This window comes from Ambystoma mexicanum, chromosome 1p (genome assembly GCF_040938575.1).
Source record: "Ambystoma mexicanum isolate Mex_15411 chromosome 1p, UKY_AmexF1_1, whole genome shotgun sequence".
Taxonomy (NCBI): domain Eukaryota; kingdom Metazoa; phylum Chordata; class Amphibia; order Caudata; family Ambystomatidae; genus Ambystoma; species Ambystoma mexicanum.
In genome coordinates, this window is record NC_090921.1 from 1,029,675,467 (window position 1) to 1,029,698,465 (window position 22,999).

Genomic DNA, 22,999 nt, shown 5'->3' on the forward strand with positions numbered 1-22,999 from the left:
TGTTTCCGGCCCTCAGGGCCTGGAGTTGGACAACCCGCTGTAATGCAAGGAATGAGGTTATGAAATGAAACCATGCCTTGGGGTCAAGACTGACCAGGGTTGGTCCTGAACAACTGACGCCTCCACCTGTCTTCTTTTTTTATGCTCTCAGAATTCCCTTGACCATCTCATGGTCACGAGGGGATGCACCACTGGCAATGGAAAGTCCTTCTTCTCTCACTGCCTCTGGGTTCACTTAGTTTCATCTCTAGACAAACATTATATTTTTGTTTGTAATCCGTGTGTAGCGAGACCCCTAAGATGTTCTCTGAACCGACTTAATATCATTGCAAAAAAAGTAATCTCACATATTTGCATATACATTATAAAATAGTCAATTTAAAAGAGCTTGATATTTTGTGTTTAATTTGTCTCTTTATTGAGTATTGTGTACGCTTGCATTTTATCACAGCAGTGGGCGGAGTCGAACATTTTTGTGTAAGGTTTTATGAAGTGATCTTAGGCACACGACTTCTTGGACGCTTCATGGTTGCTTCTTTTTAATTGGAGGCAATGGTCTGCTCAATCCAGCTGCGAGCGTAGGAGACGCGCGCGTACACGGCGGGAAGCCTCACGCTACAGGAGCTCGAGCCCCAGGAAACGATGCCGACCAGCAACCAGGGCTCCCCAATCTGGCACACGAGGGGGCCCCCTGAGTCTCCCTGCAGAGAAAGATGGAGAGAGAGGTCGAGCTGATTTAATTTTTCTGTAAAATGGCAGTTGGCAAAACTGGGATTCAAACGATTGTACTTCTCAACCATACAAGGCGTTGCTAGGTGGGGCTGTGGGGGCTATAGCCCTGGGTCTTTTGGTTGGATAGAAGGTCAGGTTCTACAACCAAAAGGCTAGCTATCCCCGAGTCCCGCCATTCCCAACATTAGCTTCGCCCCTGATCTTTTCCAGACCTAGCAACACTCCAGTGGTACAATCCTTTCTACCTCGCCCAATTGAGGGTGAATTTGACGTGACCGGTTTCAGGCAGTCCAGCCCAATGCACTGAATAAACCACAGTGTGGACCTGACGTGCGGCAGGCTTAATCAAGGTTGCACAGAGGAGACCATTGTGAACCCCCCTTTATTGTCCCTCCCTGCCCCTAACACGTCTCAAGGAACCCTCCCAACTGCTTCTCTGTGACCCTACACAATCATTCACTGTTGATGTTCCCCTCCCCCCATCTGCTTCACTGCTCCTGGACCCTCACCTGCCATTTGCTTCTCAAGACTCAGTCCCCCATGTCTTTACCGCTTCCCCCTTATGTTCGCCCTCATCCTTAGTATGGAGGGTCTTTATGAGTTTCCCGGTATCCTGGCGGGATACCGTGAAACTGACCTACCGTTACCCGCGCCTGATCTGATATCCGGTAATTCGAGGATCTTCCCGGTGCCAGCAATGGCAGTCATTCCCCATTCCATGGAGTCCCATAGGACTCTGTGGGGGGATTTGCTGGGAAGTCCAGCACTGGTAATACTGGTGCCGGAAATACCATTGGTTTTTGCCAGCGGGGGCCTGATTTACCTCCATCTCTTGCCTGGAGGTAAATTTGGTATCTTCCACTGGCTAACTTGTAGTTTGATGGTGCGGAAAAACTGGCTGTCACAGAATTACCGCCACTGTTACTGCCACTTTTCCAGCATCACCAAACTTGTAATGAGGGCTGTCTCCGTCCTTGATGCCCTTCTGCTTAACTGTGCCCACTTCTCCATTTTGTCTCCATCCATTCTTCACATTGCCTTGCGGACGACTCACTGCTTATAAAATCTCAATTGCTGTTCGTGTTCTGCTCACGCTCCACCATGCTCTTTGTTCTGATGTATCAAATGGAGGGCTGAGAGGTTGCCTCAACAATGACGTGGTTGTTGAAGCAGCCATTTTAAATTGGCACGCTCCCGTTACCCCTGCCTATTGGATAGAGTAGCCACAACTGGGACTCCTTTGATCAAAAGGGCAAATAGAGCCAGTGGCGTCTCAAGGAATAAAATTTAGGAGGGGCACATAGGGGGCCAAAGACAAAAGTGGGGGGGCACAGACACAAGTGGGGGGCGCCTATGAAAGGTAATGTGTGACGTCACAAGCACTCCTGCAGAGAGGCTTTTGTGCACACCAACTACCCACACCCCACTTCACCTTCCCTCGCATAAAAATGCAGGCACAAAACCATTCAGTGACTAAAGGCCCATCATTAGCGGTTTTATGCGCTGCCTTCTGATTGGAGGGGCTGGTTTTAGCTGCACAGGGAACTGAACTGTTTTGATTATTGTGCTTATGAGTCAAGCCAAGTGCTTATGAAGCCTCCGTTCACTATATATTTCTGCACAACGATACACTATCCTATTGTTCAGCGCCTGTGTTGTGTTGCGTTGACATTCAGCCAAGGTGGGGCGGGGGGGCGGGGTGAAGGGAGGGGCCCAGGATTTCAGAGGGGGGCACGTGCTCCCAGGCCCCCCTAGCGACGCCACTGAGTTAAAGCACCCACTTCTCAGCCCAGATGTCCAGCAGGGACTAACACCACAGCATGATTTGTTGTATTGCACCTGAATGGGTGGCGCAGGCTGCAGCAGTCAGACAAGCAGGCTTCTACTAGGTAAGGACATGATATGGGACATATGTCAGATCGACTAGTATTTCTCCTCCTTCCCTAAGTCAGCGTTTTATGTGTAGCCCTCCTGTTTCGCCCATACTCCACATACCACAATGCACTGGGAGGAGAGATGACACAGCAAGACTGTCCAATGTTATATCTCACAACTTAGAATAAATGGGCGGCTGCGAGGACCTGTGGACCCATAATCCTAGTCCCTGCCCATTCCTGTGCCAAATACATGTGCCTTTGCTCTCCCACTGCCCAGCCGCTTCACACGTTTACATTGTAAAGGGAACAGTGGAATGGTCTCACTGCGCCGCCGCCGCTGGTGCTTACATGGCAGGATGAGGCTCCGTCAGCGCCGCCACAGATCATAGAGTCGGTCACCATGTCTCCCCACTGCCGCTTGCAATCCTGCTCGCTTACAATGGGGAGCGCCACCTGCTGCAGGACTATGGCCCCAGCATTCGCTAGAAGGAAAAACAACAATAGACAGTACATTGGCTGTGTTTATTCCACTGGCGGGTCACATGAATGCTCAGACTCTCCCACCAGTGCAGGGGCAGATTTCCCTTCAGCCAGCGTCTATGTGTGGGTTGGTATAGCGCAAACCTAGCTAGGAAACAAAGGAGCACTGCACAAGCAATTCGGGGGTTAGAGGGGTTGGTGAATGCAGAGGTCGCAGGTGCGAGTGGTTTGGATACGCCATACTTAAGAGGGGGTATATACACCGAGGACTCATAAGCGACCCACAGGTATTCCCTGAAGATCAAGGTCTTGAGTTCCTCCCTGAACACCATGAGCAATGGTGCGGTCCTGACTCCCAGTGAGATGGTCTTCCAGTAGACTGACGTGTAGCTGTTTTTTTCTGTGCGTACCAGTCTAGTCTTGATCTCTGCAATCGTCCGGCACCTAGAGGAGCGTGTCCCAGTGTAAACACAGACTAGTGCCTGGCGAGGGAGGGGTAGTGCAGCACTCGGGTTGTTCCTTGCACTGCAAGCACAGACATGGCCTTCTAGTGGAATGAATGCCTGAAGCACAGACTTTCAAGGTGTCTCTGGAGAGCAGAATTTGCTGGACCGGGGGGGGGGGGGGGGTGCGTGGGGTGGGGGAGTCAGCCTGGGTGCATGGGGGTCAAATGGTGCTGGAAAGATGCAGAGTCTGGTGCAGGCGTAAGGCAACACTTAATAAGTCCATGGGCCAATCAAAGTTCTCTGGAGACCTAAGGCTTTTGTTCATACTCAGAAATGGGGGATGGGGATGACCCCTCCCCCCCTGCATGTTGCTGATGCTGAAGGACTGCCGGTGCATTGGTCCTTGAAACTGGTCTGTCCTAGGCATATGGGGCCGATGGTAGGGGGCCTACAGGGCCAGGGTGGAAACACCAAGGGGAAGGAAAGCCTGGGGAGGCACTTAAAAAGCCTGGGCTGAGAGACCCAGTTCTCTTTCCCGCCCAGGTACCAGCAGCCACCCTCCCACCCAGCCCAAATTGCATAACATATGTAGAATTAATAAGTTTAACAAGGGTTGATAACAAATTCTATTTTGTTTCTAGGTATTTTTGCCAATGTTTCTAATACTGTTTTTCTGTCGCAGGCAGAGTTAGAAGGGCGGTCCTAGAAAAGGAGGCATGCTGTGGTCTTGCCGCAAGCTTTAACCGCTGGCTGCATCAGCCCGCATGGTGTGCGATGGGCACTGATACCACTAAGGACGGTTGGCACTCCTCAACAACTGATGCAGTGGGCTTGTTTGCTCCAATGAAACAATAAGGGAGTGACTGAACTGGCAGTCGTATACCAGGGCGGTACGTTCTCGCAAGAGCGGAAACCGAAGTGAGGAGGCTCACCGCTTTTAGAAAAATGACTTATGTAACACAGGATTGCCATAGCCGCCCAGAAAAGGATTTTTGGGCCAGGCATACTTGTGGCCCAAGCAGGGTTTGAACCACCCTTTAGGATGACTCCAAGAAAGTGACAGTCTAGTTCTCGGTCTTATCTCATTATGTGCGGAACAATATGTATGATGTATTCCTGTGTTGGAAGGGCCATGGCAGGGCTTAGCCCCGCTCTGCTCTGAAGCAATTCTGGTCCTTTCAGAGCTAGTTCAGGATTATGCATCGTGGCGACATGCAATAGAGCGGATCTGACACGCATGAACTGTTCAGTGTCAGTGCGCGTGGGGGTGTGAAAGAAGTATGTTCCCTCTACACCCTCACAGCCAATGATTTCCCGGCAGGCTGCTGCCTCTCAAAGGTTGATAGGCTTGGGCAATAGTCACATGTCAGAAGAGTTTGAAGGAGTTGGAGGAGTCCAACGGTTTGACAAAATGCAGAAAAAGATTAATTGCTTTCAACAGTAACAGTTGACCAACAACTCGGTGGGGTGATGGCCATCTGCATTTTAATGGAAGTATGAAGGTTCTGCACTCAACGGTGTTATGTGACTAAGCAGCGCCAACTACTTATGGACAGGCGCTTTTGCGGAGTACCAGCATTTTCAGTGAAGTCCACGGTGAACACTTCCTACGAGGGTTGATATGGTATTGGTGTCTTCAAACAAGTCTGTTTCTGGTAGCGTCAACCCCGTCCCACCATCAATGATCATCCATGAAAGACGCAACTTACAGTTAAGGCTTGGCCGTCCCCAGCCGGTGGTTACACACCGCAAGCCTGATGGGAAATTATCGCCAAGGGAAGCCAGGCAGACTGGAGACACATGTGCGTTCAAGCGAGCAGGTGTGGCAAGTTTCAACAGAGCTACGTCCGTGGAAATGGCTTGTGGGTACTCTGGGTTCATGATTGTCTGTGGGAATAAAAAGTCAATCGACACATGCAGAAGGGTTGATCAGTATATTTGCTGCTTACCCATTACATGACATGGAAATATAGGAATCCTATTGAGAATGCCCAAAAACCAATCAACATCCAAGGGGTAAGGGACACATGCCAAGCAGGGAGAGGCCAGATACTGTGCTGGAACTAGTAGAAAAACATTCCACACCCTGATCAGCTGCATGGCCTTGAACGCTCCAACTTTAAGCCCCTAAATTTGCCCAACCGCAATCCAAATGCACAGTTCAGACCCAGGGCACAGAAAATGCTCATATTTAAGGCGTACAGTTACTGTGCACAGGTTCCTCCCGCCAACTGCTGGATTCCGGGGAAGGATTTCCTGAGACACTGTCACAGCTCACAAGAGTGGAGGTGCCCTTTGCAGGGAACTAACTGTTTGTAAGCTAGCCTCACCCTTGCGAAGTCTTTAACATAAAAAAAAAATGCAAGAATGACACCCTCAGCTTTTCTAGCATTTGGCTAGCATGCAATGGGGGAAGTTGTAGCCAGCTGTACTGTCCCACAGCCAGTTTTAATCATGATACTGTCCTTAACCCTGCTAAAATGGTTGAGAGGATGATCCGGGCAGGACCAAGTGAGTACGGTTGGCATATGTCCATATGCTGCTATGTGCTTGCCTTACGCTATCTGGATGGATGGCCTGAGCCCTGAGCATCCAGCCCATTCCCCATGCCACCTGTATGTGTTCCCTATGAGGGCAATCACCCCTGGTGTTTTAAGGGCAGCAGGTTCTCTGCTGTCAGCTCTCAGAGACGTTGCTGGGGGGTGGGGGGGCTGAGCGGACTATAGCCCTGGGTCTTTTGGTTGTAGCCCCGGATGAAAGCTCAGGAGCTACAACCAAAAGGCTAGCTAGCCCCGAGTCCCAACAGTCCTGACATTAGTGTAGCCCGGATCTTTTGCAGATCTGATGGGAGGACTTCTAATGTGATGATACACCTGGATATGCGGCCCAGATCGCAGCAGCCAACACGCACATCTTAATCTAGACACCAATCCAGAGAATCTTAAAACGAGATTTCTTGGGACTAATCTTGACAAAGAGTGAAAGTGACTCGTTCTGTTTGCATTGATCGGGGCTCCCGCGCCGGCATATTAGTGTGTTTTTAGTTCTGTGCTCACTGAATTTGCAGGATGGCACGGGCCGCCTGATGTACTCAGGCCCAAACAGCTCAATTCTAATACTGAACAACAGGACCAGGAGCTTGCCAAGGGCTTGTGATCGATTGTCTCAAAAAACTTGGTAACCAATCTATAAAGGCTTGACATATATGTGTTTAAAATCTTTAATGAGACATTCATTATGGCAAGCCTCGCCCTCTGAATAAACGTTCAGCGCATGTTTCTCGCCTCTGAGTGCGTTTTCAAGGCTAACTGAAGGTATCAGGTAATAATGGCCCCATGCATAATGTCCCCATGCATAATGTCCCCATACATCATGTCCCCATACATAATTTCGCCGGGAAAAGCCACTGGTGACGTTATTCATGGTGACTTCATGTAGGGGGACGGGTTGCAGGGATGTCCCCAGCTCCTATCACCGAGTCCCAAATGGCTGTCAAAGGATTACCACTCTGGTGCGCTTACAGGCGATTCTTGTCACTTATTGGTTCTTTTTTTGCTTTTTAGTAATATCTTTTTAGTGATCCATTCTGTTTCACTAAACCCTTAGATCATCTAGCCTTGTAAACGCGATCAGAGGCGTGAAACACATGTTGAAGGAGTACCTTGAAATAATGATTGCTTCATTCAAGATTGTGTAATACATTTATCTGAAGTTTTTGTGGCTTGGTATGAAAAGAATTTTTAGACAATTGAGCTCGGGTCTATAGCAAGTTCATGTGCAGAGTAAAATGATCGGTGACCACCCCTAGATACAACTGCAAAAGAGCTGGAGGCTCCTGCTTTCCAGTCCGCGCAGCTACGCTCGGGAACAACCCCCGCGCCCGCCCGCCGCTTCCGCGCTGAACCATCCTACCCTGTGTTCAGAAAGAACCTCAAAACGCACCTTTTCAACTAACAATTGCACTCCCCTTCCTCACCCTTACCTCCCCTGTACTGCAGCTAGCACCTAGATGTCTTCAAGCAAAGCGCACTGCTATAAATGTATAAATAAACACAATTGTTCCAGAGGTGTGACTCACAGCAGTAATATCATAGCATGAAATCTGCATCGGTTTGTTTAATACTTAAGAGCAACGCCCCCTGTAAATAGTGGAGTATTCCTAGAGAGATGGGCGTGGCTTACCTTACTGATGCTGATGACCTGCACATCCTCCTTCTCAGAAGAGCGGTCTTGCTCTCCAAGGACGACAACATCGAGCCCTGGGCTGCAAGTCAAAGAGAACAGGAAAGCGGTTTTGCATGTGATAATAGCGCCCCCGCTTGAGCAGAGCAGGTTGTGCATGCAAAACCTTCCCTTCATTTATTAATTCATACCATTTTCAGGCTTTGAGCGCGTGGAGGGAGCATCGTAGACTTTTTCTAGAACCCCCTGAAAAGGCAAGGCCGTAGACCGCTACATGTCTGTAGACCGCCCCAAATTTCTAATGTCAGCACCCCATTTCCTGTAGAAAGTTCAGAAAGGCGTGGGGCCAAATATGATGTTTCACTGGAAGAATTATAGCGTGGAGACTTTGGTTGAGATCACCCGAAAATGAGGCTGAGCTCCGGGGCGGGGCGGGGCGGGAGGCTCATGCTCAATGAGTGAAACCGGAGGTGTCTGTTCTATTGTTGAGGTGTTGGTGTCAGAGGTGTCGCTAGGGGAGGGCTGGGGGGGCTATAGCCCCGGGTCTTTTGGTTATGGCCCTGCATAGAAGCTCAGGGGATACAACCAAAAGGCTTAGCTATCCCCAAATCCCGACGGTCCCAAAATCAGCATAGCCCCAGATATCTTCCAGACCTCGCAACACCCCTGGTGGGCATCCTACTCCTGAGCCTTGCCTCTGGCAAGACACAGTGTGGCAACTCTCTGTGAGCCCACGTGCTTCCAATAGTGCACAGCCAAGGAGTTCTGAATTCAGTGGACAGCTCCCTGAATTTATTCCACGTATGATTTCAGAAAAGCTATTGTATTTGCATCCATGCAATGTAATGTCATGTGTCATTTGTGTAGCGTCTGTATCCCATGTGCCTGTTCTTTATTTGAATTGATGGGAATCAATAGGACCTTAGTAATTCTTTGTGTTGGTGTGCGGAACACCTTCTCTGACTGGTGATCACTGCCACTCCTGTGTTTTCCTAAAGCTTGGACATCACCCCCGGGGAAAGGTTCTCTCCAGCCTCAGTACCAGTTTCCAGTATAACCTTTCTCCTGAAGGGAGGTTGAACCCATGACACTCACCCCTCTGAACACATTTGGGGCTAGCTTTGTATGTTTCTTTGCGATTGATGGACCCACACAACACAACAGCTTTTCATGCATCGCTTTCTGCCCTCATGCTGACACCTAACACACGTGATGGGAGGTGTGGATAATGGCAAGAAAGGAAGCAGAAGAGAGGATTGAGAGCCGGCCAACTCAAATAGTGGGTTACGATTGGTTCAACCATGCAGCAATCAGAACCGTTACCCACTGTGGGGCCTCCGTCCACATAGGCAAACACACAACTCAAGCTTTGCTTTTTGGGAATGAGTCTTAACACTTTGGAAGGAATTCCCACACCTTCTCTGCGTCAACTCCATCAACGCCCTGTAGACGTATTGGTACTCCCAACTGGAAATTCGCTTGTGATTTGTTCCAAACCAGTCCAAAACCTTCAATGTTTCAGCATGTACTGGGGAGAATACATCACCATAGAAAGATGGTGGAGATCCTCACCAAAAACGTGCACACAGGCGTGATCGATGAAAGTTCGGCAGCAGGATCGCTACCATTCTAGGGCTTATCGAATAAATTGCACTATTTTGCCTGGATCTCACCGAGACCTAACTCTATGATGAAACATGCAAGATGATGGATGAGCCTGCAGCCAAGGAGTCAACCATTTCATGGAGGCAGAGATGCAAAAATAAGAGAGCTCTACTAATGAGAGGGAGTGGGGATGAAATTATTCGAACCCTTTCCTTTCAAATGTTTGTTTGACTCCTATTTGGCAATCACGCATCCTTTTTTTGATTGGGATGATAAAAAAAGGAGTGGGTTTCAAAGTGCTTATAGATTAGTAGTCTTTGATAGGAACGGTCTTCACATCTGAAGGAACTGAAAATTACCCAAAATGCATTGGGCTGAAATCCCACTTAGAAGGACTCCTTTGATCTGGTATTGTCTTTCTGCTTGAATATTAGCAGAACATCTAATGTACAGATTTCCTTGTAAAAAATAAGAGCCCACCTCCTTTAAAGTGGGGTAACGAAGATCAGGGGTGGGGAAAATGCACAGAACTGGAGGTCATGAAAGTGCTCAAATTACACCCAAATTGCTCTGCTGCTCCTTTGTAACGCCCCCCCCAAAACACGGTGCATCAAGAAATATGAAAATGCAGGTTAAAATTGTGTCTCATGGACATTATGAAAATTAAACTATGGGATGAGAAAGCAGGTGAAAGATTTGGAGTGCCTTCAAGAGAACAGTAGAGACACCCACAAAATAATTTGGGGATGGGTTTATACAGTGGGTTAAAAAGAAAAGGAAGTGGCCACAGGGAGGGGGCTTCATAAGTCACATGACGCAGTGTGCTCATGAGTGTGGCGGGATATTTGAGGACACAGTGAAACACCCACAGAGAGTTAATTACAGAAAACACATGGAGAGTTCACAGACAGTGCATTCTCTCAGTGACAGTGTACTGGTGGCAGTCTTACATTGCATCGCAGTGGGCAGCGGTGACGACCCAGTTCTCGTTGATGAGGGACCCTCCGCAGAAGTGGAACCCATTGTACTGGGGAGGAAATGGAAACACAATGATTATTTTCCAGAGATTTCTGTGGAGCGAGGGGGAGTGGTCTGCAAACGCACATCACGTCAAGCCAGCAGTACTGAGTATTTCTTAAGGTGGATTCAAAAACCATATAAACACATATAAATGCACACACTCAACACCAGTGCTGATAGAACTGACAAAATACAATGATACAAAATACAGTCGAGCCCATTATTGTGGCAATAAGACCCGAGGCGGCGGGCCAATACCGCCCCAGGTAATGCCCCTGCAGCCGTAGTTACAGGACCGAGCGTAGTGAGGTCCTTAACGAAGCCCCGGGGGCATTACCGTGGACGGTATTGGCCCGCCTCCGAGGGTCTTATTGCCATTAGCACCCTGGCCCGTTAGACCGGGGTGCTAATGGCATTATTTTTCTGTTTCGCTTGTTTTGAAACAAAAACAACAAAAAAAAGAAAAAAATGGCCATCGGGAAAGGGAAACCGTAGTCCGTTTTCCCTTTCCATGGCGGCCATCGGGAGCGGACGTGCTGGGAACACAAGTATTCCCAGCGCGTTCGCTCCCAAGACCAGAAGAAAAAAGAAGGTAAGTGCGGTTGGGAGGGCGGAAGGCAGGGGGACGGGAAAAAAAAAAAGTACCGCGGTCTCCGGCGGGGGACGATGGAAGCCTCCAGCCATGTGGAGGCTTGGAGCGGGGATGGCCCCGCTCCGAGTCTCCACACGTCTGGAGGTTTCCATCGTCCTCCATCGGAGATCGCAAGATAGAAGGTAAGTCGGGTGGGGTGGGAGGTGGGAGGAGGGTGGAAAGAAAAAAAAAAATCTTACCTGAGTCCCCGGCGGGGGACGAAGGAAGCCTCCAGCCATGGGGAGGCTCGGAGCGGGGATTGCCCCATTTCGAGCCTCCTCATTGGCTGAAGGGGCTGCCACGCCCCTCGCCGGGAACAGAGTAGCCGGCACGCACGGCATAAAAGGGAATACCGTGTGGTATGGCTCGCAAATGAGCCAATCACCACACAGTATTCCCGTTGCGCCGCGCGTGCAGGGTGCTAATGTGCATTATTGCATGTATCTCCTCCAGTTGTTGCCTGCTACACCTCTATGGAAAGAAAAGATTAATAGCAGCATTGCATATATAGTTGGAACCTCCTTAGAAAAAGAAGGACTATGCTTCCGGGGTGGTCTGGTGTGTGTTTGGTCAGGAGAGAGGCCACCCTAGTCTATGCTGTTCCCTCGTAGCCCCGGACCGGGCAGCAAAATGGGCTGAGTAGTTTCCGGAGCAGTACAACACAAGCGACAACAGCACACTTGTCTCCCAATGACCTACTAATATGTAAAAGGTAGGGAGACCCAATCTGATTTGGTAATTCTGCCAAGGACCTCTTCACCCACCTGCCCACAACAATCACCTGCCAAACCTGGCAAATCAAGCTTTACATGATTTGCTGGATTTGGCACAGATCAAATCATTCTTGTAGCTCCACTTGGCCACTGCTGATTCTCCAACCCCAATGGGTCAAAGCCTTACATGTTTGTGCTAATGTAAAACCATCATGATCTTTATTTCATGCCCAATTCATGCATGGCACATTTGTTATACTGCTCCAGTAGGCGGAGAATGCATCTACATCCACTTCAAGCAGCCCATTTAACTCTCATTGTGGACCAGGAGTCCTCCTCTTAGTGGTCAAACTGCCGGCATGAAGATTTAGCCATACTTTGTATGGGTATAATACAGTCGGACATCCACCTGTTGTTGTATAGCTCTGTTAGGCATTTAAAAGCCTGCATCAAGGTTATCCAGACAGTGGACCTCATCATAAGTTCGCTGGTATCCTGGTGGTAACTCCACCAGCATACCGGCAAACAGTAATATTGTTACCGGCACTCGGCCGGGCGAATGGCCACCGGATTCCAAATGCCGGTAACTCTCCATTCCATGAAGTCCCATTGCACCCCATAGGGGTGTTTGCCAGTAAGGTGGCAGAATGACCTCCAGCTTTTTCCTGGAGGTCATACTGGCCACCTTCCCGGCACACTGGTAGTTGGCCGGGGTGGTAACGTGCCAGTATACGGTAATACCGGCATGTTAACGCTGCACCAGCCAACCTATAATGAGGGCCAGTGCGAATAAAAGTGAATCATGATATGAGGTGAGATCTAATGATTATTTCATTTTGTGCTGTTACCTCCCAATGACATTTGAAACCAAGAGCGTGACACTCTGCCTTCCACGGAGGGCTACTATCCCACCTCCTCCACACATGGGCCATGCGAGCACTCCTCTCCCACCTCCTCCACACATGAGCCATGCGAGCACTCCTCTCCCACCTCCTCCACACATGAGCCATGCGAGCACTCTAACACCCCCGGCCTCACACTCCCACTCGTAGGAGAAAAGTGCTGAGACACGTGTGTTCATTTATTTATTTCCCCAAATCAATTTTTTTGCACCATGGTTAAAGGCCTTGACATGCTTGTGCTAATGTGAACCTTTTTGAACATTACAGCTGTTAAATCTGAAACAAAACAACAAAACAGGGTTCAAGACAGGAACTTGCTCATAATTCCTTTTCAAGAGGATTCCTCATTCATTCCAAGGCTATCCCTCCCACGTGTGTTTAAAGGCACAGTCACAATACCTCTTAACAGGCATGTTGGCATGACCAAGTAGTACGGTTTCAATCTATGCTATGGAAGACCGTGCTATAAATCTTCCACGCGGCTTCATAACTTCCTGCCTTGCTGTTTAGCATATCTATCTCTCAGACATTTCAATACACAGCTGGGATTCATGGTCAACAGACCCATTTCTTAGCCCTAGCTGGCTCCATGGACTCTGGTTCCTTTGCTGGTCCAGGCTTTAATCTCCTTTAACACACGTTTTGCTAAAGCCGCACTTTTTACTTAGCAAAGGGCGATCATTCTGTATTTTCTTGGATCACCTCTAGTGCCTTTAAGACCATGAGGCTGCCTTTCCAGCTGGAAGGCATCTCTCTGGTGACTTTGTATTTATTCTGCACTTGACACTAACTATTGGCCCACCACATGGGATCAGTTTTCATTGCAAGTGTTGATAACCCAGCAGGCCAAGAGAAAAGAGTATTTCCCAGCTGAACTATGTTGTCTGCAACCTTGTGGATAGTAAAATATGCATGGCAAGGGCAAGTGGGTGTATTTGCACCCGGTAAAGACAGATTGACCAATGAAAATCTTTCTTTCCCAGCCGCAATGCTCTAATCGCTGCTGCTCCACTGACATTAAAATAGTAAAGGGATAAGGTCCCTGTCTAGATGATGGTGGCCATTTTGGAACATGTTTCTTATGGCACCGCTATCAAAAAGGCACGTTGTTCCTTTTCCATTTTAATGGGTGGCCATATTTTTTTTCTCTGATGGGAGATGGGCTCACGCAGAGCTGACCTCAAATCGGACAAACAAAAAAAAGAAAACTATCCGTACCCCGGCCCTACGAAAGCTTGGGCTAGCAGGCCATTAACGCTCATGTCCGCTCCCCGAGTGAAAGCTATTTTATTAGCATAGGGAATTCCAGCACAATTTCATGCCTTGTTCTTAGATTTATGTTGCCCTTCTCTGGAGCCATACAGTTCTATTAGGTGAGCACCTCAAACTGCCTCAGACATAGGGGCCCATAACCACACTCTTTTGATCCCAATCCATTAGCTTCTGTTTGCCAAAGGCAACTGTATGGAGTTTTTCCTTATGATCGATAATGTATGCGCTCTATCTCTGTTTGATGCAAACCATATACAATTGTTTTGCCATTAACAAGGAGATTTCCATCTGCATCAGCTGGACACATCTGCGCTGAATTCATCTCCCGAAGATACCACTTTTCCTGATGTTCGAAATCCACATCAAGCCGCCCCTCCTTGCAGCTCACCATACATGAGATCATCTGAGGAGCAACTATCTAAGACACTTGATCAACGATTGTACTCACTACAATTTAATATTAAACTAGTAACAATGAGCTATTCACAGCCACAGTCATTTACTGAGTATTTAAGCAATAATGCAGCATTCCTAGATGCTAATGACCCTCGGCCAAGGTTACTAGACCCAATTGATGTGAAGGCCTTTAATGCCGGCCAAGGAACATTAACACCTGGTTATGGCCTGAGGAGGGGTGCATATCTTTTGTTAAGGGTTCTTGGAGGTTATTTTAGGGACAGCGTTGGGGACTTACTTTGCTGCCTGCATGCAGGTCAAACTGATTCAATGCCCACTGGCCTTCAGGTTTAACGTAATCTCCCAAACACACCACATGTGCTCTCCTGGGGGCATTTCTGGGTCATCTATTCATTGATTCAAGGATTCATATTAAAACCGTTATCTATGTCGTTCATTTTGCCGGAAGATCCCTGGCAACGTTCGAGGCCCCTGTGCCATCGGGGCAGGCCCAGTAAAAGGCCATGTGCCATCCTTACAGTGCCACCTTCGGTCCTGTGCAGCTGAGGGCTGACATCTTTGTTTGGGAACACTTGCAAGTACTGACCTGTATCGATTCTGGGTCCCAACTTTACATGAAATATGGGATTCTCTGAGAGACGCTCACCCCTCAGTGAAACGAACTGCCCCCCAACAAAGCAGGCGAAGGTGTATGTTACCTGGAGAGACACCTGCCATGGCCAGGAGTGAGGCACCGCGTCCTCTCCGTTGATGATTCGGGAATAATCCTTCACCACAGGCGGAACGGCTGGGATCCCGCAAGCTGGAATGAGAAGAGCACCATGCTTCCAATTAGCAATGGAGGGAGAGGAAAACATAAGGGAGGATGTGGTGACCTTACTAAAGATGGCGAAAATCCCACTTCCTGCTTTAAACATTGTTTAGGAGGGAATTGCAAAGGAGGCCATTCTGTATCCACAATGAATGCCAAACAATATCGGCTTTAAAAAAGTGCTTGTTTGCTCAATGTTTAAAAACACATTTTACCAAACTATAGTATCTATTCTAAAGTTGAAAATAGTATTTATAAAATTAAGAGGTCTGCGGCCATAACCTTAGGCAATGCATACAGTAAACAGTCATATATATATATAACATTTAAATCAGTGTGCAAAGGAAGGTGAGTCTACTGAACCTAACTCCTTTCAGAAGATAAAAAGCATCGCAAAGAATTAGGGAGTGAATATGTTCATGGTAAATAGTGCACATTTATTTACAAGTTGAACATATTTTAGTAATCACCCCCACATTTTTTGCAGCTCCTGAATAATTGTTGTTACACATGTGTTAGGTGTTTTCTGGAGTTCAACGGGCACCTCAGGACTTATTCAAACAGGAGTTTTTACGTGGAAGCTACAAATCGGAGAACGCGGGCACACGTTTTGAGAAATGTGCCCCCTGAAGCGGCACGGGGGGATGGGCCTCATTGAAGATGGCAGAGACATGCTCCCACAAGCTTGACCCGGTCTCTTTCAAGGCTGCATGAAGCATGGCTTGGGGCGAGATGGGAATTGGGGGCTTTGGGGGTATTGATCGTTGTGTGGTATTGATGGTTCTGCATTCTCTGTGGTCGTTACTCGCTTACTGCGCCTTGGGGTCCTCATCCAATCAAGCGCCTCATTGAAGAGTTCTGTACTCCGCAGCATCGAGAGTGAGCGGTAGATTGGCCTTCTCTATGAGCTGGATTCCTGGCATATTCTATAGGTTTGCCCCCTAAGGTTCTAACCTCATATCTTTATGGTGTGAACATGTATTGAACTATGGTTTGAAACTTGGAACCCGCATTGTCAATTCCAACGGTTTGGGTTTGTTGTGGACTTGATAGGCATTTGCCAGGCAGCGCCCCAGTGGTATTGACTGGCTATTACGGTAGCAGTTGCTAAATGGAGACAGTACCTGGGCACATAAAAGCAGTGATTACCAAATGCCTCTCTAATACCTATACACAAGCCAAAACTGTTCCCTTTGCCAATGCTTGTTTTCACTAGGACTTCAGTTAAGGATGCGCGCAGTACTTATAAATCAAGTGGCTGAAGGCACACTTTGTTAAGGCATTTTAATTCCACCACTATCACATTTACAACTCCACGTAGGCAACCAACTCTCAGGAGACTGATTTGTAATAGCACATTAAGCACTGAGGTAAATGTTTCTGCTTGATAAAGCTAGCCCAAGGAGATCCTAGGAGGTTGTGCTGTAGACGGAAGGCGCAGGAAGGGAGCGGGAATGCCAGAGGGTTAATCATCACAACAGGCAGTGAATGGGTGGATAAAACAAAACAACACCTACACTATTTGTGTCCCCCCTTCATATTCCACCTCCCTCCTAGCTGTACCCTAATGCAATAGTTTTGATTTACAGGTGGTGCCACCTAATAGCCAAAACTAAAAATGAAGGGTTCTGGCTGGGACATGGTAAGCGGGCAGGTTCTGGGTCATTGTTCTAGAATGCCGTAGGCATGGGGTGTAAGACTTCACATGTGATACCAGAGATCACCGGGAGTCACCAAATGTTTTAAGTTTGCTCTGACCGGGCTAATCTCAGAGTCAGGGCCAGCCACACGGCGCAATTCCCACCCATCAGTTTCTTTTTGGAAGGCTGATGTACCCCACATCACCGCTGTTCGTTCATGTCAATCGTACGCAAGGATGTGGTCCACTCAGATCCACCCTGTGGCTCATTGCTTGCGGGGCAGGAATCGACCATTGAAGAGAAACTGGAGAATGACCTTTGTGTTGACCTCGCTGACCCTACTTCTGGAAGCAACGCCGGGCTTTACACATCATAGGGGAAGTACCCAACGAAGGAAGCTGATCGCAAGAGATCAGTACTAGGGAGCGGGCAGATAACAACAGGGGAGGGCAATTTGGCAGCAAGAGATCTACAAGGGAGGAATCAGGTGGACCTCAGTCCAATATACACCTCGATTTCTGATCTTCTGTCGCACGGTAGGGTCTAGTCGCCATTTGAAGGATACTGTGTTACCAGCTGGACCTTCTGACCCAAGAATCCCAATTTCGACACCGTTATTGAAGCAGAGGAATCTTCCTCGCACCCAATGGTGGACGTGATCTTGAATTTCATTATGTTGGCTTGTTTGCTAAACATTTAATCATATCAACAACACGTGAACAAGAAGGGCGCATCTCACAAGAAAATACACATCGAAGGAAGCAAATGGCCATGCGGCTAAACCTGCCTTTTGTGTCTAAGCGGTGCGGAATGGTACTCACCCCTACAAAGAACTGCATGAGCAATGCAGTGTAAGGTGGCACTGAAGGATGGTGTTAAGCCAGCGTAGATGGTTGGCAAACTCCGAGATTTAACTCCTAGTGCAATGTGATATTAGGGTGAACACCATCCATTTTATGAAGGACTGTCCCAAATGTATAGGTGGTGCCCCATATCCCACAGACACCCTGTCCGGGATGGAGACATGGACAGGATCAACGCCTTTTCAGCTGTGACATTTGAATCTCAAGTCAGCAAGGTGGCTCTCCCAGGAGTCTGAAACATCTTAACACGTTGCTCTACCAGAGAATTATAATGGTAGCATTTAGACATTGATAGCCTCAGAAACAGTAGGGAGCGGGCTATTAGAAGTGCGAATGGCGGGGATGAGAAATGGAGAGGGTGCATGCATTATGCTGCATGATGCTGCATGACGCTGCATGATGATGCATGATGTTGCATGATGCTACATGATGCATGCATTATGCTGCATGATGCTGCATGATGCTGCATGACGCTGCATGATGATGCATGATGTTGCATGATGCTACATGATGCTGCATGATGCTGCATGATGCTACACGATGCTACACGATGCTGCATGACGCTGCATGATGCTGCATGACGCTGCATGATGATGCATGATGCTGCATGATGCTGCATGACGCTGCATGATACTGCATGATGCTGCATGATGCTACATGATGCTACATGATGCTGCATGATGCTGCATGATGCTGCATGATGCTACATGATGCTACATGATGCTGCATAATGCTGCATAATGCATGATGCTGCATGATGCTGCATGATGCTGCATGATGCTGCATGATGCTGCATGATGCTACACGATGCTACATGATGCTGCATGATGCTGCATAATGCATGATACTGCATGATGCTGCATGATGCTACACGATGCTGCATGGTGCTGCATGATGCTACATGATGCTACACGATGCTGCATGATGCTGCATGATGCTACATGATGCTAAATAATGCATGATGCTGCATGATGCTACACGATGCTGCATGATGCTGCATGATGCTGCATGATGCTGAATGCTGCTACACGATGCTACATGATGCTACATGATGCTGCATGATGCTGCATGATGCTGCATGATGCTACATGATGCTACATGATGCTGCATAATGCTGCATAATGCATGCTGCTGCATGATGCTACATGATGCTACACGATGCTGCATGATGCTGCATGATGCTACATGATGCTAAATAATGCATGATGCTGCATGATGCTACACGATGCTGCATAATGCATGATGCTGCATGATGCTACACGATGTTACATGATGCTGCATGATGCTACATGATGCTACATGATGCTACACGATGTTACATGATACTGCATGATGCTACATGATGCTGCATAATGCATGATACTGCATGATACTGCATGATGCTGCATGATGCTACACGATGTTACATGATGCTGCATGATGCTACATGATGCTGCATGAGACTGCATGATGATGCATGATATGTAACACCCTGGCTACAGTTGTAAAACCCATGGGAGATGTCGTTAGGTTCCCATTGCTGCATGATGGCACTGTGACCTCCCATGCAGGATGGGGAAAATGAAGCAAAATCCATGCTCTTTTTACTCTACATGTTTCTATGGCCATTTATACACTGCAAAGTTAGTTTATTATATAATGTGTGTGTTCTTTTCAAGGCATTGCTAGCCACAGGCACAATTTAAGCACATACATCCCAAACCAAAAACGTAACAAAGATTTCCATCAATGAAACTTGGAAAGGTATGTGGTCAAGTGCTGAAATTGACCGCCTCCCGGTTTCACGACTTAGCCAAAGTGTGTGCTCCTGGGCAAATCATTTAATTTCAATTTGTCTTATCAAGTGATTCAGTTTGCAGATGATGTTATTATATATGCTGTGGTAAAGAAGTACCTCACTCATGGTTTACTTGACTATGGAGTTGCTCCATTTATAACAAAAGTGACTATTCATGCATTTCACACCACTAAGTTATTTGTCTCTTGACTAACTCATGGCTACTTCTAATGCCACTTCCCAGGGTGCCTCTAAGTCTCAAAGCCTGATGATGATTCTTGCAATGGCATTTTCTGTGAAGTCACTTCTGTTGGTTTCAATACATATGCAAATTAGGGTGGCATTCTTTTGCCCCACATGGCCTGGACAGAACTCTAACAGGTCTGTGTCCTGAATTCATAAGGGTCCTACAGTTTTGTTATTTGTTTGTGTTGTGTATTTGTTAAATTGTCATCTGCTACTAACGTTACTAATAAGATCAGAGCAGGGATGGGCTTGACTCACAGCGCGCAGAGCCGCATGCACTGCAGGTGGCTTTGCATGCACTCCCGCATCTAAAGTATCCCGCGAAACCATTTTGTAAAGATGCCGCCCTAAGTGACGTCAGACAGAGGAACTACACTTCAAATGCCAGGTGGCATCTAATGCAATCTGTGTTTATAAAGAGGGACTGGACTCGGAATGCAGGCTGCAGCCAGACTGATGGACTCCTATTGGGATATAGAGTGGGATGTTCATCTGAGGTACTGCACTCTCTATAAAGCTTGGACTCAAACTCTGGGACAGCACTTCATATTCAGGGTGTGGTCAGACTGAAGAGCTGCACTTTCGCTGTAGGACTAGTAGGTAGGACTAGTAGGCTCTACTGAGGGGATGCTCTTCTAATGCATGATGGGGGAGTCACAATGTGTGAATACATCTGATGCAGTTAGTGTCTGAGGGGCTGCCCTTGTCATGCATGATGGGGGAGTCTCAATGCATGACGGCTTCTTATGCAGTTAGTGTCGGAGGGGCTGCACTTGCATCTGATGCAGTTAGTGTCGGAGGGGCTGCACTTCTAATGCATGTTGGGGGAGTCACAATGTGTGAATTCATCTGATGCAGTTAGTGTCGGAGGGGCTGCACTTGTCATGCATGATGGGGGAGTCTCAATGCATGACGGCTTCTTATGCAGTTAGTGTCGGAGGGGCTGCACTTGTCATGCATGATGGGGGAGTCTCAATGCATGACGGCTTCTTATGCAGTTAGTGTCGGAGGGGCTGCACTTGTCATGCATGATGGGGGAGTCACAATGTGTGAATTCATCTGATGCAGTTAGTGTCGGAGGGGCTGCACTTCTAATGCATGTTGGGGGAGTCACAATGTGTGAATTCATCTGATGCAGTTAGTGTCGGAGGGGCTGCACTTGTCATGCATGATGGGGGAGTCTCAATGCATGACGGCTTCTTATGCAGTTAGTGTCGGAGGGGCTGCACTGGTCATGCATGATGGGGGAGTCTCAATGCATGACGACTTCTTATGCAGTTAGTGTCGGAGGGGCTGCACTTGTCATGCATGATGGGGGAGTCTCAATGCATGACGGCTTCTTATGCAGTTAGTGTCGGAGGGGCTGCACTTGTCATGCATTATGGCGATCACAATCAGCAAATGCTTCTTATGTAGTTAGTGTCTGAGGGGCTGCACTTCTAATGCATGATGGGGGGAGTCTCAATGCATAACTGCTTCTGATGCAGTTAGTGTCTGTGGGTCTGCACCACTTGTAATGCATGATGGGGGAGTCTCAATGCATGACTGCTTCTGATGCAGTTGGGGACTGAGGGACTCCAATGCAAATGAAAGGACCCCGTGCTAAGAGGCACTCTTCTGATACCGCGAAAGGTCACACTGAGATAATTGCTTCTGATCCCAGGTGAACCAGCTGTGCTTTTTTTGTGCTACAAACTGACTGTGCTTGCGGTTGGCAGCTTAAAAACAACTATAAATACATTTTAGGAGACTGAGCGACTGCTTTTTAATGCAAGGTAGGGGTCACACCGAGGCCCTTCATTTTAATTCAGGCTAGATGGTAGGCCAAAAGGCTGCAATTCTAATGCAATATATGGTCTTGGTGATGTATTGTTCTTTTGCACGGTGCCAGATCCCATGTTATGTTATGTTAAAGGTTCTTATACCGTGCACTGTTGCCATCTGCATGGTCTCTTGGTGCTCTAGTGGATCTGTAATGCAAATGGGACGGTGGGTAATTTAGTAGGACTGAGCGTGATAAAGAGCAAGAGAGCTGTGATGTGCTTTTGGCAGCTTCAGTTCGGGTGCACGGGTCACTGTGCGTTGGCGTTTTATCGGTCGGTAGCCCTCATGTGGTGTTGAGGTGATATTATGTGAGGTTTGTTTTGTTGTGGTGTTGTGAAGTATGTGCGGTTTGTGGTGCTGTATCCATGTGCTCGAATTTCAGTGGAAGCCATGCTGTCTTGGAGGCACCAGCCTGAAAAAACACCATTACCTGACGTCTGGTTCTCATTGCCACACCACTCACCTTCTGCATATGTGCTGCCGAGGACGACCAGGCAAGAGAGAACCCACAGGAAAGCCATGACTGCCTATAGATACTGTCTACCTGGTCTTGTGTTCCTTTTATAGAGCTCAGCCCTGGACCTTGATATCCGGATGAATGAACACGTGCAAGTAGTGTGGCAAGACCGCGTTTCCTGGCCACCTGCTAGCCCTCCTTATCCCCCATCGGCCATGGTCTTGTTTTCAGTCTCGTTATCTTTGACGTATGCGTAAAGGTTCATAGGGAATCAATCATTTCCACCCTGAAGGTCAGAGGACTAGATTGCAAATGAGGCAGAGGCCCGGCCGTTGCCTACACCGCAGGGCATGGTGCCCATTATCTGCAGGATGTTGGTTCCAGTACCCATGCTGCAGTACCAGTGGCTTTCCGACCTGGCAAAGGCCTCTGGCAGGCAGTAGAGGAGCAAACACAGCACACCGAATGGCTTGAGGCTGTGGTGGATCAGTGGTGACAGGGGTAGCCTGTGTCTCATCAAGCACTTTCAAGTGTATGACCTTATCTCATTGAAAAGGAATCTATACCTTTCCATAGGCTCATCAGAGACCGCCATCTGTTTAGGTGCAGTCTGCCTTATGCTCATGTGCCTGGACCCAGGTTCATCAGTAGGCTTTCGCCATCCAGCCACTGTCCATTCTCTTTTCTTTGTTAAATTTTTATATTAAGTATCAAACATCTTAATTGAAACAGCCTGTTACATAGGTTGGGCACATGAACCAGTACATTTGTGACAATGAACTGTAGTCAGAGAGATTATTTCCCCTATAGAATATGCCACTGCTGAAGAGCGATTACCTTGTCCCTTCCTATGAACGGTACTTCCAAACCCCACCCCCATCCTGCCCCTCCCAATCCTCCTGCAGGTTCCCGCACACACCACAAGTGTCCTATGACGTAGTGCATTGTGTCTTACCTAGAAAATATTGTATGTTAAATAAAACCCTATAATATAGTGCTACTGATCTGGGCTCTTCATCACCAGTTTGTGAGTCGTGTGAGTCTCCCGTGTCCCCAGCTGTATACTTTTTGGAATATTAGTGCACTATGTTCTTCTTGATTTGA

The 22,999-nt window shown here is 47.9% G+C and overlaps 1 protein-coding gene across 1 annotated transcript; it reads right to left on the reverse strand.

Annotated features, from left to right (window-relative positions):
• Positions 1–401: 401 nt before the first annotated feature.
• LOC138520106 (chymotrypsinogen B2-like) lies at positions 402–21,959 on the reverse strand. Its single transcript, XM_069632630.1, has 7 exons — positions 21,902–21,959; positions 14,976–15,079; positions 10,273–10,349; positions 7,718–7,799; positions 5,245–5,422; positions 2,958–3,130; positions 402–701 (listed from the first exon to the last, which is right to left on the reverse strand). The coding sequence occupies exons 1-7, from the start codon at positions 21,957–21,959 to the stop codon at positions 540–542; spliced, it is 834 nt and encodes a 277-aa protein (XP_069488731.1). The 3' UTR covers positions 402–539.
• Between the last annotated feature and the right edge of the window lie 1,040 nt (positions 21,960–22,999).

What these genes read in the sequence shown, in the direction of transcription:
- LOC138520106 (XM_069632630.1), bottom strand. Translation starts at nt 21,959, where the DNA reads ATGGCTTTCCTGTGGGTTCTCTCTTGCCTGGTCGTCCTCGGCAGCACA. An exon ending in CATGGCAGGTGTCTCTCCAG is followed by an intron (nt 10,350 to 14,975) that starts GTAACATACACC and finishes TTTCCTCCCCAG; the next exon opens with TACAATGGGTTCCACTTCTG. An exon ending in AGGTCATCAGCATCAGTAAG is followed by an intron (nt 5,423 to 7,717) that starts GTAAGCCACGCC and finishes TTATTCCCACAG; the next exon opens with ACAATCATGAACCCAGAGTA.